Below are 17,318 nucleotides of genomic sequence, written 5' to 3'. Positions count from 1 at the left end.
AAAAAAAAAAAAAAAAAAAAAAAGTTTTAATAATAATTAAAATCTGTGATAAAGTGTCGAAAATGTAATAGCAAGAGACAAAGCCAAATAAAAAAAAAAACCAAAAAGGCAAACAACAAAGAACATATGTGCCAAAAACCGGTTTTGGACAGCAGCAGTTACAGTGACCAAAAAATAAAATATAGTTCATACTATTATAAATAACTTCTGTGAAAAAATTAAAAAAAAAACAAATTAGAAAAGTAATTAAAATTTACTAAGTTTGCAAAATTCACCAAAAGTTTATCCAGTGCTGTGACTAGTATTTAATAATAATATTAAACAAAGTGTAAAACATAAATCGGTCGCGGTCTAACAATAAAAATAACAAAAATTATAATATGAATCGGGCGCGATATAATTAGAAGAAAATTACAACATACATACATACATATGTACATACTCTACAAAGGAGGAAACGGGAGCAAGAGGACACTAAACAAAAGAGGAAATTAGGAAAGGAAYATTAAACACGGAGGAAATAGGACTAGAACACAGGAGGAAACCGAATTGAAAGCGGATAATATCCCCAAAATTATAAAGATATGTACTGTATTCTCCCAAAACTCCCTTGAGGCGAGACAAGTAAGTCGTTTCCATTTTTTATGAAAATATGTAAATATGTATGATATCATACGGTTTTATCAAATATAAAACCTATGTATATAATCCGTTTGATCGATTTCCAAACGGGAACAAAATATAGCTGAAAATATATATCATCCATATATTTTTATAAATACAAAAAGAAATCTTTTACTGCCTTCTAAGTTTACCCATGTGTATAAAACACACCCACTACAACAGAAAACAAACCAATTATATTCAAGTATTTACTTGCAAATCTTCCCAACAATACCCCTTCTGTTTCTTCTAACAGTAAGCAGGATTGCATAAAAATAGGTAAGCAAAAGACATAAAATGCGAAATTTCCAATGCAAATCGTACTTATCATATACATAAATGCAACAAACATAAATTTGTACCTACAAACAAACATTGAAATTAATATTAATACGATATATTGAAGCATATACTTGCTAATCCGCAAGTGCAGAGGTTAATGACCCGCACATTGCTCATTTTTCTTTTCTCGCTAAATTCCGATCGCGCAAATATAAGTACATATGCATTGTATATGATATACATACTGTATACATATATTCGGTATTCTTTTGCATACGCTAATGTATATACGTTTGGGGTATATCCCAACATAAAAGCTATAACAAATCCTAAATTATTGGAAGCTGCGATAAAAGCTTAATTATAAACAATAACCGGAATTAAAAAAAAAATACAATATTATTAATAATAATCAATAATATTAACGATAAACATATTAGTACATACTTACCGTGCGATTCTGTACTGTGATACAGTATCAAGTCTCTAAATTTGATAGAGACAATTTTTGAGACTTGAGACGATTTTGCTATTCTCAAAATCTATTACATTTAACAATTCAGGGATGCTTTTAAACTTGAATGAAAATAAATATGTCGATAACAAAAATTAAATTTTCTATAACATAGTCAAAAAACATAATTATCAATCAAAATAAAAATATATGTTGACTTTGTTTCATAATATTTTCGAAATTTTTGCAAAATTGATTTATTTTTAACTTTTTCGTGTTTGAGGTGCTTACAAAATATAAAAAAATTACAATCGATTAATATCTATGATGATCTCTATTCAGTATATTATAAATGGCGGACAAGAGTTCTTTTTGGTTTTGTGACTTGCTAACTAACTACCAGGTCTCAAATTTGAGGCAATTTTTTGAGGCTAAAGCTAGAGACTGTTTAGTGAATAGTAACTAGTCACAAATTGAGATTTTACCACAAAATGTCTCAAATAGAGATTAGAGACTGCTTACAGAATCCCGCTATTATATAGTACATACTCTAAGCTAACTAATAAAATTTTATTAACGATAAACATATTAGTACATACTTATATAGTACACACTCTAAGCCCGTATAGGCAAATATTATTTAACAATACGCACATGAATACGTACATTGCGTGCACATATATGTACAAAGATATTGACTTCGTATACCGCCTTTACGAGTACTTATATACAAGGACATACGCATAAATCCGTAATAGAAAATATATATAAAATCGCAACTACTTAAATACAATAGAACGGTTACTTAAGCTAACTTACTGGTACTCAAAAAAGTTTACGGTTTTCGGTATTTATGAGATATATCTCATCTAATTTAATTCTAAATTCTTATTTATTCTAAATGAGCACAGATTCAAAAGAATCTAAATCAGGTCAGTTTCTTCCAATTAAAAAAATGGCTGACGACGATAAACAAAGCACACCTGCAGAAGCTACACGCTCTAAGCACGGTGCAAAGCAAACGAGATCAAAAGATAATATAATATCGAAATTTATCACTGAAAATGATAGCTTCATAAGATATTGCACACGGTTTCAAGCTTCCCTATTACTGACATTACGGAATCAGTTTTAAATATAAAATTACAAATTGTTAACAATCTATGGGAACGCCTTCTAGCAGCGTACGATACAGTATTAGATACTGACGACGCAGAACTCCCAGAAAACACAAAAGCTTCGGCGACAGCCAAGTGTGATAACTGCCGCGATCAGTACGAGTTAACAAAGGGAACGATAACTGAACAAATAAGTTAATAAGGCCAAGTAGAGCCACTACTCCCCCTCCCAGAGTAGTTACAACACAAAAAGAAGACCTAGATAAAGGCATGTATCTAAAAGTACCAGCTTGTGATACTGAAGTTTTCAATGGATCTTATGACCAGTGGCCGTCCTTCCGTGACATGTTCACTGCCGTTTATATAAACAATCCTAAACTTTCACAAGCACAAAAGCTATACCATCTCAGGTATAAAACAAAAGGGGAAGCGGGCAGAATCGTCAAGCAATTCGCTTTAAATGACGAAAATTTTAAACTGGCTTGGGAACCACTTGTCGAAAGGTACGAAAATGAAAGGGTTATGATAGAAAACCCAATAAAAACTTGATTGCATTTGCCAAAACAGGTTTCAACAAGAAACTAGCCAGGAATTTCAAAACTTATACTCGACAGTGACCAATTATTTATCAGTGTTAAAAACACAAAATATCTCCACAGAATCGTGGGACGCTATGATAGTAACCATTTGCGCAGAAACACTGCGTGATGCTGCGCTATTACGATGGGAACAATATCTAGTGGAAAGAAAAATAATACCCACCTGGCAACAGATGAAAACATTCCTCACTGCCCAATACGAGATAGCTGAGCGAATAGACAAAAAAAACTATAAAGCCAAAAAGTCATCAAAATGACTCAAGTAAAAACTTGTTCAAACCCCAAGTCAGTAATAACATACAATATTGTTAGCAGAGTAAAAACGCACGACAGTAAGAAACAGAAGAAAAAAGGAAGTTTATTAAATAATGAACTTAGCTTCTATTCATAATGACATCTGTCAGTCTAATGATATACATGGTGTTTCGTAAGATTATAAATGTACAATTTTCTTCTCAACGCCTTCCCTAAATTGAATATTTATGTTCATTACAAAATGGATATAGAAATGATAGTTCRTTATACAATAAGTAATGAATTTGAAAGAGTAATACAATTCAGTTATGAGTAAGAGAAAATATTTTTCCAATCACTTACATCATTTGCCCAGTCAGCGTCGCAAAAACCAACGATTTCATCAGGACTACTCGTATACACWAAGCCCTTGTCAATAGTTCCCTTGAGATAGCGCATAACACGCTTTACAGCAGTCCAATGTGCCTTCCCTGGATTTGTGCTGTATCGGCTTAACAAGTTGACAGCAAAGCATATATCAGGGCGCGTGACCTGAGCGGCAAACAGCAGACATCCAATAGCTTGTTTATAGGGAACAGTAGCCATTTSCCTTTTTTCGTCATCATTAGTTGGGCACATCTCCGCGGACAGCTTTTGATTAACGTYGAGGGGTGTGCTTACAGGATTGCATTCCTCCATGCCGAAACGTCGAATTACATCGGTAATGTAGGAAGATTGGTCGATCTTTAGAGTACCTTCTTTGAGATTTTGAGCTATACGCATACCCAAAACCGATGATGCTGCACCAAGATCTTTCATTTTGAAAGTTTCAGAGAGCTTATTTTTTAGTTTGTTCAGCAGCTTTGTATCATTGGCGAATAGGATGACATCATAAACGTAAATAGCGACGAATAGCATTTTTTTGTCAGCGACAAGAAAATACACGCATTGGTCGACGTTGCTGCGCTGCAGGCCGAAACTAACAAGTGTTGAATTGAGCTTTATGTTCCAGACACGACTAGATTGCTTCAGGCCATATAACGATTTTCGCAGCTTGCAGACGCGACCGGATCCATCATCAAAGCCACTTGGCTGAGTCATATAAATCTCTTCTTTAAGTTCGCCATGTAAAAAAGCACTTACACCATCCATTTGATAAACAGTAAGGTTATATTTGACYGCAAGAGCAAACAAAAAACGAATTGATGTATATCGCACAACTGGTGCGAATGTCTCGTCATAATCGATGTGTTGCTTCTGGTTGAATCCTTTCACCACAAGTCTGGCTTTATAACGCACAGGATCTCCGTTTCCATTTACCTTTCTTTTGAAAACCCATTTTGACGGAATGGCTTTCTTTCCCATAGGCAGGGCTAATAGTTCCCAAGTGCCGTTGATATCATGAGCTTCAATTTCTTCACACATTCTCGAGATTTAGGTTTTAACTTACTGCGTTTTTCCTTGGCTACGTGAACCATTGCCTTACAACCAAAGACTTTGAGGTGTTTCAAGTTTGGTCTTTTTTTTGACCACAACTCTTCCGGACTCAGATTGTTACCTCTGCATGGTGTACGATTCAATAGATATGCCGCAGTTACAGCAGCCTCAGCCCASAATTTGTCCTCCAAATTTGCGTCTAGCAGCATGCATCTGATTTTTTCTGTTATTGTCCGATTTAGCCTCTCTGCAACGCMATTCTGTTCGGGGGTGTAGGGAGTCGTCTTCTGATGGATAATGCCATATTTCGAAAGATATTTATTGAACACTTCATTTATATATTCACGACCATTGTCCGTTCAGAGAACTTTTATATATTTCGAACATTGATTCTCCACCATTGCTTTGAATTTTACAAATTCATCGAAGACAGCTGCTTTCGATTTAATTGGGATAACAAACACTTTTCTGGAATACGTTAACAAATAGCTAACACCAGAAAATGAGTTAACATTTAATGGACCCATTACATCACTATGTATTATTTCCAAAGGTTGTTCAGCACGCTGCCCTTTTTCACTGTGTGACGCTCTGGTCTGCTTACCTTTTATGCAAACCACACATTTGTTACCACTGGGTGTAATTTTAACACCTTCCGAAGCATTTTCGATGGCTGCGTCACTTTCGCGACAGACATGACCTAAGCGCCTATGCCATAAGTTATATTATCTTGTTGCACACAGTTCAGACGATAAATACCATTTATTTTGCTCGCAGTTCCAATTAGTAGTTTGTCCTCGTTTAATATTTTGCACCAATTGTCTTTAAAATGTAGTTTTTTCCCATTGCCTGTCATTTGACTCACCGAAAGAAAATTCGCACATTAACTAGGATCGTACTCAGCATTTTTGATAGTTGCGTTAACATTCTTATGTTTAATAGCTAGAGAGAGTTGAACATCGCCAGTGCATTCAACATCAATTTTGTTGTTGTTAGCGACAATTACTCTCTTGTTTATCGCGAGTTTTCTATTTGTCATGCATTCGTTGCTTTTTACCATATGTTGAGAACAGCTGGAATCGACATAATAGTCTTCGTTGTTGTGCATATTAGCATAAAGCGATATCTAAAAGAACCTGACTTTTTTTGTTTTTGCTTGTTGTTCACTATTTGTCGTTCACTATTTCTTACGACAGTTTTTGCTTATGTGCCCTAGTTGCTTGCGCGAATGACAGCGAACTTTTGAAAATGTTTTTGCCTTTCTATAAAGAGCATTTTCGACACCTTACTTTGCATCAAATTTCGCATCTTGTAAAGGTAGATTTTTCACAGCGTCTTCGTTGAGAGTTTTCTTGGAGTTTTCGACAGCGAGCACTAGCGCTTGAAAGTCATTGGGCAACCCAGCTAACATGAGTGCCAATTTTTAGACCTTGGTTTCTCACTTTAAATGCAATCATTATCATTGAGTTTACATACTCTTGCATAGTCTCGCAGTCTGACAGCTTGAGTTGTACCAATTGCTTCAACAGTTCCACCTTGTGCGTCAAACCTTTATCTTCATAGGCTTCCATGAGTGCTTTACAGGCGTCTTTAGCTGATGTTTTATCTACAAAGTGATCGAAATTATTTGGCTCCACCAACATCGTAATTTCAGCTAGTGCTTTTTCATTAGCATCACGACCAGCTTCAGTTGCAGTGCCAGGCAAACCATTCTGCACCATTTTCCAGTGGCCCTTTATGACCAAATATGATTTTGTCTGGCATTTCCAGACATCAAAATTTTCACGACGGCGAAGTCGTTCGACGGGTACCGAAAAAACGTTCGACATTATTTAAATTGTAAAATATATTCCAAATCAAAGGTCAATGTATTTAATTAACGCACAGAACATTTTTTTACCCGGATTTATTTATTGATGGGTTAAATTGACTAGGCGACGGTATAAAACGGAAGAAGGAAKTTTATTAAATAATGAACTTAGCTTCTATTCATAATGACATCTGTCAGTCTAATGATATACATGGTCTTACGTAAGATTATAAATGTACAATTTTCTTCTCAACAAATATAATAGACACGTTAATAAAAGTCACATATTCGTGTCAAATCAAAATAATCAATGACAATCATTGTGTGAACTCTGTAAGGGAGGTCATAAATTAAGATCTTGCGAGAGATTCAAAAAGTTATCCGTTTCAGATAGAAACAATCTGGTCCGTCAGCACAAACTTTGCATAAACTGTCTGTCGAATTCTCATATGACAAAAGACTGTGAAAGCAAATTCAATTGTGTATACTGTCAACGAAGACATCACTCATTGCTTYACGTTACCAATTTTCAAAATGTGAAGAAAAACCCATTTCAAAAAACYACGGGGTTAGTCGCTACAACCCAGATCAAGTAATCCCGAAAGCTCAAATCCCGAAAAAAGGGAAGAACAACCATGTTGCTCTAAAGCAGCAAAAATTCAAGCGCTTCATTTAGAAAATGAAAGCAGAATTCTTTTACCCACTGCGGTCATCACCATTGAACATAAAGGTGATTTATTCAAACTAAGAGCGTTAATAGATCAAGGCTCTCAAAGATCCTTTATATCATCAAAGGTTCAAAATCGGCTAAAATTGCCAATAAAACATTCCAATTTTCAAATTTCGGGAATGGGCGGAAGAATTATTCAAAATTCAAATAAAATATGCCCAATCACCATATTTCTCCAAATGAGGATATACGAATAGATGCACAAGACATCGTTCTACCGCAACTTACAAATTTGCTCCCAAGCTATGAAGTAAATAAAATACACTAGGAAAAATGCTCACATCTCAAATTAGCACACTGTCATACCCCAACACAAATCGACATATTATTAGGCAGTGAGTTAATACCTCGGAGGATGGAGTCATGTGTAGGAGTTCACGCAAGTGAGGAAAGTTTTCTGATCGCCATTCACTTGGGAGTGGCCAGAAACGATTCTTTTACATATGACTCAAGCGGCTCACGACTTCCGTTGCCTAGTTGCCTAAGAACATTCGTTTGAAGGCGAGCTAAAGTGAGAAGGCAAAATATCCCCTACATAGGGTTGTGAGCTGGGTTTGGGACCCGCCACGAAAAAAAAAAACCACCCCCAATGAAAGTAAACAACAAGCCTCGGATGAGTGACCCCCCTTTTGATGACGACCATGGMAAACGAATTAAGGACGCATTTTCAGACAGAAAAAGAAAGTGGCAGAAATGCGTGAGTACGAAGAGTTTGATAAGTTGGCCGACAGGGGTAATGCTCGAAAATTCTACGAAAAACTACGGCGGCTTACAGAAGGTTGCAAGACCGGAGCATACTCTTGCAGAACCCGCAAAGGTGATCTAGTCACCGCTGCCCAGAGCATACTTAAATTATGGAGGGAACACTTCTCCAGCCTGCTGAATGACAGTGAACGCACAAYGCCAGGAGAAGGCGAACCCGATTCCCCAATCGAAGACGATGGAGCAGACGTTCCATTGCCCGACCAGGAAGAAGTTCGAATAGCAATTACCCCTCTGAAGAACAACAAAGCAGCGGGGCCGATGGATTGCCGGCCGAGCTCTTTTAACACGGCGGCGAAGAACTGATAAGGAGCATGCATCAGCTTCTTTGTAAAATATGGTCGGACGAAAGCATGCCCAACGATTGGAATTTAAGTATGCTATACCGAATCCACAAAACAGGAGACCCCTCAATCCGCGTCAACTACCGTAGGATAAGCCTCCTCAACATTGCATACAAGGTTCTATCGAGCGTATTGTGTGAAAGATTAAAGCCCATTGTCAACAAACTGATTGGACCTTATCAGTGTGGCTTCAGACCTGGAAAATCAACAACCGACCAAGTATTCACCATGCGCCAAATCTTGGAAAACAACCGTGAAAGGAGAATCGACACTCACCACCTCTTCGTCGATTTCAAAGCTGCTTTCGACAGCACGAAAAGGAGCTGCCTTTATGCCGCGATGTCTGAATTTGGTTTCAACGCAAAACTAATACGGCTGTGTAAACTGACGTTGAGCAACACCAAAAGCTGCGTCAGAATCGGGAAGGACCACTCCGAGACGTTCGAAACCAAACGAAGTTTCAGACAAGTCGACTCCCTATCGTGCGACTTCTTCAACCTACTTCTGAAGAAAATAATTCGAGCTGCAGAACTAAATAGATCTTCTATAAGAGTGTACAGCTGCTGGCATATGCCGATGATATTGATATCAGCAATTAAAAAGAAGAAGATCTTTTGAGAAGTGAGGTAATTCCACTATTAAACTCGGCCTAACAAAATTGTTTTCGAACCACCCTAAATTTTTCAACAGTAATTGCACTGAAAAGTCATAAAGTTCCAATGACAAAAATTCCGCTTAAACGTCAGGAATCCATTAATTGCGGAAAGAAGATTTGTTTCGATTTGTTTTAGATGCCAATTTCAATGATCTGCGAGATACTAAACGAAACATTCTATCAGTTTCTGCACGCCCTTTTGATCCTCTTGGATTACTAGGSCCACTAGTTATCAAAGCAAAAATCTTATTACATTCAGCTTATTGATTCAGCTTCACTTTTATACCACCGAAGGCGCCGCACTTCGGCACATCGTTCGCGTAATCGGCAACGCGTTACTCACATCAGAGGAGCTAGCAACACTGTTGGCCGAAGTAGAGGCCATCCTCAATTCTCGGCCGCTAGTACCTCTGGGCCAAGATCCCAACGACGGGAAGGCGTTAACAACAGCGCATCTGCTAATGGATGTTCCTAATAATTAAATGAATTTGTAAAAATAGTGAAAATTTAATTGCTAAAAATTAAATTAAGAAACTTTATTATACATAAAATACTTACCCTAATAATGCATTTATAATACTAATCTTTTACTTAGCTATACATAATCTAGTACAATGTTTAACGAAAGAAAATTATACTCACCCCTTTGTATACATACTTACATTACTACTAGTTAAAGCCGTTCGTTTAAGATTTATGCTAAGCGATTCCATAAAACGGAATAAAAAAACTCTCTTTGAATTGAACAGCGAAACGGTACGCACGTGTTTTAATTTGTAGGCTATTTAATTTACATCTTTTGAGACAGGCATTTTGGTGGTTTTTAATTTCTAATCACGCATCCCAACTTAAAGTATTAAGTTTTAATTTTTCACATATGTATTATGTTTTATCAAAACATGGTATTGATATACCAATGATCGAAAATACCGGAAATACTAAATATATGAATAGTTGGAATAGGAGTATGTTGCATGTATCTCAAATTATTTTTTGATACCTACCTACTACACTCGTGTGTACTTAAAATAAATCCTTATTTAACGTAAATAATATGCAAAATTCGGGAATTTTGCAATGTTAAAATATTAGAACTGGTTTTAATTTCAATATGTTCATGATAATCAAGTGTCTGTAAGCTCTTATACAACTAGTTAAACTTTTTCATAAATGAATTAGTGATTTTGTTAATAGACAAAACAAAAGCACAAAAACTTTTAAGCAAAATAAATACACAAAAACACATCAAATAAAATTCACGAATTAATAAGTAAGGATGTGATACTCTTGAATTTAAATTTTTACTAACGTAAACTTGTCGTGCAAGGTATGTATAATAGTTTTATTCATTTATTTTGTTAATATCACATAAAACAATCTTTATTAGTTAGATACAGAACTACATACACACAAATGTATAGCAAAATGAACAGGATGATAAAAAAAGGAAATTTAATACTGGAAACTTCCTACTTTATATGAGTTATTTAAAACTCACCACATAACTATTATTTTAGGAGTAATAAACAAAACTTATGAAATAACTTTTATTTTTTAAATGTGAATTGAAAATTAATATTTGTACATACCTTATCTTTTTTTTCGCCAGTTGCCAGGTCGACTTGTTCTGTTTGTGCAAACACTGTCATTACGTCAGCAACGCCACCATTAGATATCCAGATTTTAGAACCGTTTAAAATAAAATAATTTCCATCATCACTTTTTACAGCCCGAGTTCGTATGGAACCAGCATCAGATCCAGAGCTTGGCTCGGTAAGAGCGAATGCTGCGTACACTTTCTCTGTCGTTAACTTTGATAAGTATTTTTCTTTTTGTTGTTGTGTACCAAATAACAAGATCCCCTTGAAACCAATACTCTGGTGTGCACCTAGAGTAATTCCAACACTAAGATCGTTAGCACCCAAAATTTCACACAAACGACCATATTGCGTATTGCCAAGTCCCAAGCCGCCATATTTCTCTGGAACCTGAATACCAAAAGCTCCAAGCTCCCACAATTTGTCCAGTACTGTGCCATCAATCGATGAGTTTTCATCATTACGTGTTGCACTGTTTATCTCCTAAAAGTAAATTGTATAAAATAATATTCATTAGTTTTAATATATGATACTATGATATTAAGTGCAAAATTCATGTTTTGTTCCTTAAAATGCGTTCGATATGGCAATGACGACAGCAGTATTGCAAATTAAACAAATTTTTTCGGAATTTTTTGATGACAACTGAGAAATGGTGAATGAGATGCGTTTTGTCACTGGTAGATACGATTTCTCATATTTGGATCATCTGATATACAAAAAACCCAATTTATTCCTAAAAATTACAAGAATGGTTATCTTCTCTACTAGAATCATGAAATAATTTTGATAAAWAAAGAAGTAACTACCAATTTTTTTTTTTTAATTTCTCACCATGTTTTTTGACATAAATTTTGTCATAACATTGTCAATAACTTATAAATTAGCTAGGCTTTTTGTGAACATTTAAAAAAAAATTCAGTAAATCGGTTGAGTAGTTCGACCGGAATCATGTTCGCCAATTTAAAAGTGTGTTTTAAGAAAAATGCATTTAAAGCGCCAGGGGTACACTCTGAGAGCTCCGCATGTCGAGCGGTATTATTATTTTTGGGCCTTTTTCGAAACCTTCCAATGTAAAGTGGATTTCTACATTAATTCTAAGCGTATAAGGGGGGGCAAAAAAAATTCAACAAAAAAAATGTTGAAAAAATATTACCTTACTGACTCCTTAAAGTTCAATTGCTAATTCCTGTATTAGGGATATAAAGCAGGTTCCCATTGTAGAACTCCTATGAACCATCGAACTCTAAAAGACACGGACTATTCGTCGATAGTAGTATTACGTTTTAGGACCTGGGATGGTAGTATTCTACCATATTTGTTTGACATTCTACATTATAGCTGGGGAGGTAATGCAAAGGTTGCCGTAAATTGATCTTAAATTCTGAATGCATTCATCAATAAGATAGCTTTGGGACAATGAATCGCGCCCACCTTTTCGGAAGGTGGGTAGCGGGTCTGACTGCGGACCTTAAAACATGGAAACAAATAAAACATAAAAAGACGTTGGAGCAAATTGGTCGAAATCAACGTCATTACTAGAGAAGACGGAACCACCTTTTTCTGGGGGGCTCTTATATTTACCCTACCGAAAAGGTGATGTACTTGGACTTCATCCTTAATAAAAAAAACTGTCATGGAAGCCCAATCTTGAGGAGAGGGTAAAGAAAATACTGGTTGGCCAAAATTGTTGTAAAGAAGCTATTAAGAAGCGGTGGGATCTCCCACCAAAAGATGTGTTTTGGCTCTACGAAACCCAATAGATAAGTAAACCCAGTACTGTTCTATCCCAGAGAGAGACACTCGATATCCTTTCACATCGACAGTATATCTGATAACTTGGACCACTTCTTCCCGAAAAGTACTTCCAGCGGCATTTTTTCAGCGAACATTCCGCCGAGAAAGATGTGGGTGAGGTAGAGTCGTTGGAGAAGAGGCGCAGCGAGCTTTTTTACGGATGGATTTAAGTACAAGAGGAAGGATGGACGGGGAGTCTTATGTCGGAAGCTCAAACAGTCCGACCATCTTTTAAGGAGGTATACATCCCTCTGATATCAGAGCTGAAAGTGAGTCTAGGAATACATTACCTCACTAGCAGTTGCAAGAAGTTGCTTCCATATTAAATTTCTCAGAGTAGAACAAAAAAGGAATATTGAGCTGCTAGCTCTTAGCAAAACTCACATCCCTGCAATGGTAGGTGTATCAGGAGTTGCGGGCACCACAACGGACAGACCTCTCGTCGAAGTGGGATTATTCATAATCTCACGAATAATCAGTATATTTTTCCTACCTAAGCCGTGGATATAATAATAAACAGAACTACTTTAAACCATTTCGAAATTTTCATAGACACCAAGTTTTGATCTCTTTATTGAAGCTTGTTAGTTCACATATTTTATTTACATCCCATTCCCACAAAAATTGTAATAAGCATTTTTTTGCAAAACCCCTTTTTTACATTTAACGTAGTTCTCTTCAGGTATGCATATCGACAAAGTTTTATAAACTAAGCACTAAAGACAAAATTGATATAAGCAAATGACATGTAGAATTAATGAAAATTCAAATTTTAACTTTTATTCTGTTAGTAATAAAAATTCTACGAGGATGGAGTCATGTGTAGAAGTTCACGCAAGTGAGGAAAGTTCTCTGATCGCCATTCACTTGGGAGTGGCCACGAACGTATCTTTTACATATGACTGAAGTAGCTCAAGACTTCCGCCACGTACATCGCCTACATAAGGTTGTGTGCTGGATTTGGGACTCGCCACCTAAAAAAACACCCCCAATGAAAAGTTTGCAACAGCCTGCACCTAGAATGTACGGTCCCTTAATTGGGAAGGTACCGCTGCCCAGCTGGTTGATGTCCTCGTRAAAATAAAGGCTGACAKCACCGCCRTCCAAGAAATGSGATGGACGGGACAAGGACAGAGACGAGTAGGTCCTTGTGGCATTTACTACAGTGGCCATATAAAGGAGCGCAAGTTTGGTGTGGGATTCGTGGTGGGAGAGAGACTCCGTCGCCGAGTACTATCATTCAGCCACAATTTACATCAAAGCGAGGTTCTTCAACATATCGCTGATTTGCGCTCAAGCCCCGATGGAAGAGAAGGACGATGTGACCAAAGATGCCTTTTATGAGTGCTTGGAAAGCACTTAGAAGAGCTGCCCCCGCCACGATGTCAAAATCGTGCTTGGCGACTTTAACACCAGGGTGGGCACAGAAGGTATCTTTGGCACTACGGTCGGTAAATTCAGCCTCCACTAGGAAACATCCCCAAATAGTTTGAGGCAGATCGTCTTAACCGGGGCCCGAAATATGGTTATCTGCAGTACTAGATTCCAGCATAAGAAAATACATCAAGCTAACTGGCCGTCTCCAGATCGAAAAACCACTAACCAGATCGATCATGTTGTGATAGACGGAAGATACGTCTCCAGTCTTTTAAATGTGCGTGCGCTCCGAAGTCCTAACATCGACTCGGACCACCATCTTGTTGCAGCCAAGATTCGCACCCGTCTCTGTGCAGCAAAAAACGCACGCCAACAAACACAAGGAAGGTTCGACGTCGAGAAGCTGCAATTACAACATACAGCCGCACGATTTTCTATTCGGCTGCCTTCCTCGCAACGTTACGATCGACCGCAACACGTGCGGGATGGGATAGATACCCAGAGTTGAAGAGGGAAGCGAGACGCATTTGCAGACAGAAAAAGAAAGAGGCCAAAATGCGCGAGTACGAAGAGTTTGATAAGCTGGCCGCCAGGGGTAATGCTCAACAATTCTACGAAAAAATGCGGCGGCTTACAGAAGGTTTCAAGACCGGAGCATACTCTTGTAGAACCCCCAAAATTGCTCTAGTCACCGAGGCCCACAGTGATGGCAGTGAACATACAACGCCAGGAGAAGGCGAACCCGATACACCAATCGATGACGATGGAGCAGACGTTCCATTGCCCGACCATGAAGAAGTTCGAATAGCAATTACTCTCCTGAAGAACAACAAAGCGGCGGATGCCGATGGATTACCGGCCGAGCTATTCAAACACGACGGCAAAGAACTGATAAGGAGCATGCATCAGCTTCTTTGCAAAATATGGTCGGACGAAAGCATGCCCAACGATTAGAATATAAGTGTGCTATGCCCAATCCTTAAAAAGAGAGACCCCACAATCTGCGCCAACTACCGTGGGATAAGCCTCTGTAACATCGCTTATAAGGTTCTATTGAGCATATTGTGTGAAAGATTAAAGCTCACCGTCAACACACTGATTGGACTTTATCAGCGCGGCTTTAGACCTGGCAAATTAACAACCAACAATACGCCAAATCTTGGAAAAGACCAGTGAAAGGAATCGACACACACCATCTTCGTCGATTTCAAAGCAGCTTTCGACAGCAAGAACAAGAGCTGCCTTTATACTGTAATGTCTGAATTTGATATCCCCGAAATACTAATACGGCTGTGTAAATTGATTAAAATAAAAAAACGTTGAGCAATACCAAAAGCTCCGTCAGGATCGGGAAGAACCTCTCCGAGCCGTTCGATACCAAACGAAATTTCAGACCAGGCGACTCCTTGTCGTGCGACATCTTCAACCTGCTGCTTCAGAAAATAATTCGAGCGGCATAACTTAATCGAGCAGGTACATTCTTTTATAAGAGTGTACAGCTGCTGGCGTATGATATTGATATCCGTTAGTTCTTCTTTCTTCAGACTGGACAAAGAAGCAAAGCAAATAGGTCTGGCAGTGAACGAGGGCAAGACGAAATATCTCCTGCCATCAAACAAACAGTCGTCGAYTTGGCTCTCACGTCACTATTCACAGTCATAACTTTGAAGTTCAGATAATTTCGTCTATTTAGGAATCAGTATAAACGCCACTAACAATGTTAGGTGGTGCTACAAACAAAAAAAAGAACAAAAACCAAACTCTACAAGTCACTCATTATTCTCGTCATGCTATATGGTGCAGAGGCTTGGACGATGATAACAACTGATGAGTCGACGTTGCGAGTTTTCGAGAGAAAGATTCTACGAAAGATTTATGGTCATTTGCGCGTTGGCCTCGACGAATATCGCATTCGATGGAACGATGAGCTGTATGAGATATACGACGACATTGACATAGTTCAGCGAATTAAAAGACAGCGGTTACGCTGGCTAGGTCATGGTCCGAATGGACGAAAACACATGAGCATTGAAAGTATCCGCCGGGGGAAGCAGAGGAAGAGGAAGGCCCCTCTTCGTTAGAGAAGGACCTGGCTTCGCTTGGAGTATCCAATTGGCGCCCCGTAGCTAAAAGAAACGACTGGCGCGCTGTTGCAAACTAGGCTATAATCGCGTAAGCGGTGTCTACGCCAGTAAAGAAGAACAACCTTCTGGTCGATTTGATACAACTTAATAGAATTGTGTTCATTAACTTTTGCTAATCTTATGAATGAAAAAATATTTTTAAATTGTTTGAAGTAAGAAAGTAATATTTACTTTAGCGAAAATGCCTTATCATGCAGCTAAGATTAATATTGTACTTACGGTAAAAAATTTTTCAAATGGATCAACCAAACTCAAAATTAGTTCTTTTTCATCTGYCTCCAAGACGTCAGGGTATGGGAAAACTTCCGCTGAAAGCATTTTTCCACGAAAAATATTCATCATAAATGACGAACTATTTTTTAATTGTGAACTCTTGGTATCACTTTTAATATCCTTCAAATCCATATTAGTTCGAGCCGAAAAATATCTGCAGATATAATTTTCAAAATGATTTAAATGATTGATATTATTTATGAAATAAGCAATTTAAGATTTACCACTATGAGCAAAATTTAGTAATACTTTGGTCATACAGGGTTTGTCCGGAAAGTAACAGTGAGTCGATGTCAAAAAATTTATTGAACCAATAGTTATAATTCTTTAAAAACTTTCAAAACGGGCTCCTTATGCGTCGATGCAGCATTGCCAGGGCGATTTGCAAGCATTGAAGGCATCACGGAAGGCATTCTCAGGAATAGCCTTGAGAGCCGAGGTGCATGCTGCTTGGGTACCCTTTGTCGTCTTAAAATGCGTGCCTTGCTTCAGTCTTTTCGGGCAAGGAAGTAAAATATGTCCAGGGACACATCTGCGCTGTAGGGTGGGTACGGAAACGTTGGGATATCGGCCTTGGTTAGGTAGCTGTTCGAAGGAAAGGCGCAAGTTCTGGTCATCAGTGAGCACTTTAGGAACAGCTTCGCGTACACCTTGCGCCTGTTCAAGTGCTCCGTCACAATGTCAGGAGCTACAGATTTTGATAAATTTAACATCTGGGCAATTAAACGAATACTTAGTCAGACGGTTTGAGTTCAAACGTTTGTCCTGACTTTCCAGGTGCTCTAAAACAACTAACCATCCGGTCGTTCGTGAGCTAGGAACGCCCTATACCGAATCCAGTCGGTGCGCGAGTTAATATCGTTTCCACGATATGAGTTTAAGAAAACAATTTTATTTCTACGCCGAAATGCGTGTCTTTATTGATATTCTTAAGAACTAATTTTAATATAAGATCTTACAGCTATTTATACTAGTGAAATGCTGCTGCTGTTATCTGCTTGAAACTTCGTTGTTGTAATTCAATATCCGTTATCTTGCTAT

At 37.8% G+C, this 17,318-nt stretch overlaps 1 protein-coding gene across 1 annotated transcript in view; it reads right to left on the bottom strand.

Annotated features, from left to right (window-relative positions):
- LOC108965195 (very long-chain specific acyl-CoA dehydrogenase, mitochondrial) overlaps positions 1-16,431 on the bottom strand; it is a gene marked incomplete at its 3' end in the record, with an annotated part of 28,337 nt that extends 11,906 nt beyond the window's left edge. Inside the window, 2 exon segments of the mRNA XM_018927428.1 lie at positions 10,678-11,169; positions 16,224-16,431. Coding sequence (XP_018782973.1) covers positions 10,678-11,169; positions 16,224-16,409 — 678 coding nt within the window. The 5' untranslated portion in view covers positions 16,410-16,431.
- Positions 16,432-17,318: the final 887 nt, after the last annotated feature.

This window comes from Bactrocera latifrons, unplaced genomic scaffold, assembly GCF_001853355.1.
Source record: "Bactrocera latifrons isolate USDA-ARS-PBARC rearing strain unplaced genomic scaffold, ASM185335v1 scaffold_1361, whole genome shotgun sequence".
Lineage (NCBI taxonomy): Eukaryota > Metazoa > Arthropoda > Insecta > Diptera > Tephritidae > Bactrocera > Bactrocera latifrons.
The sequence above is the reverse complement of the archived record's forward strand: the minus strand, read 5'-3'. Positions and strand labels throughout refer to the sequence as shown.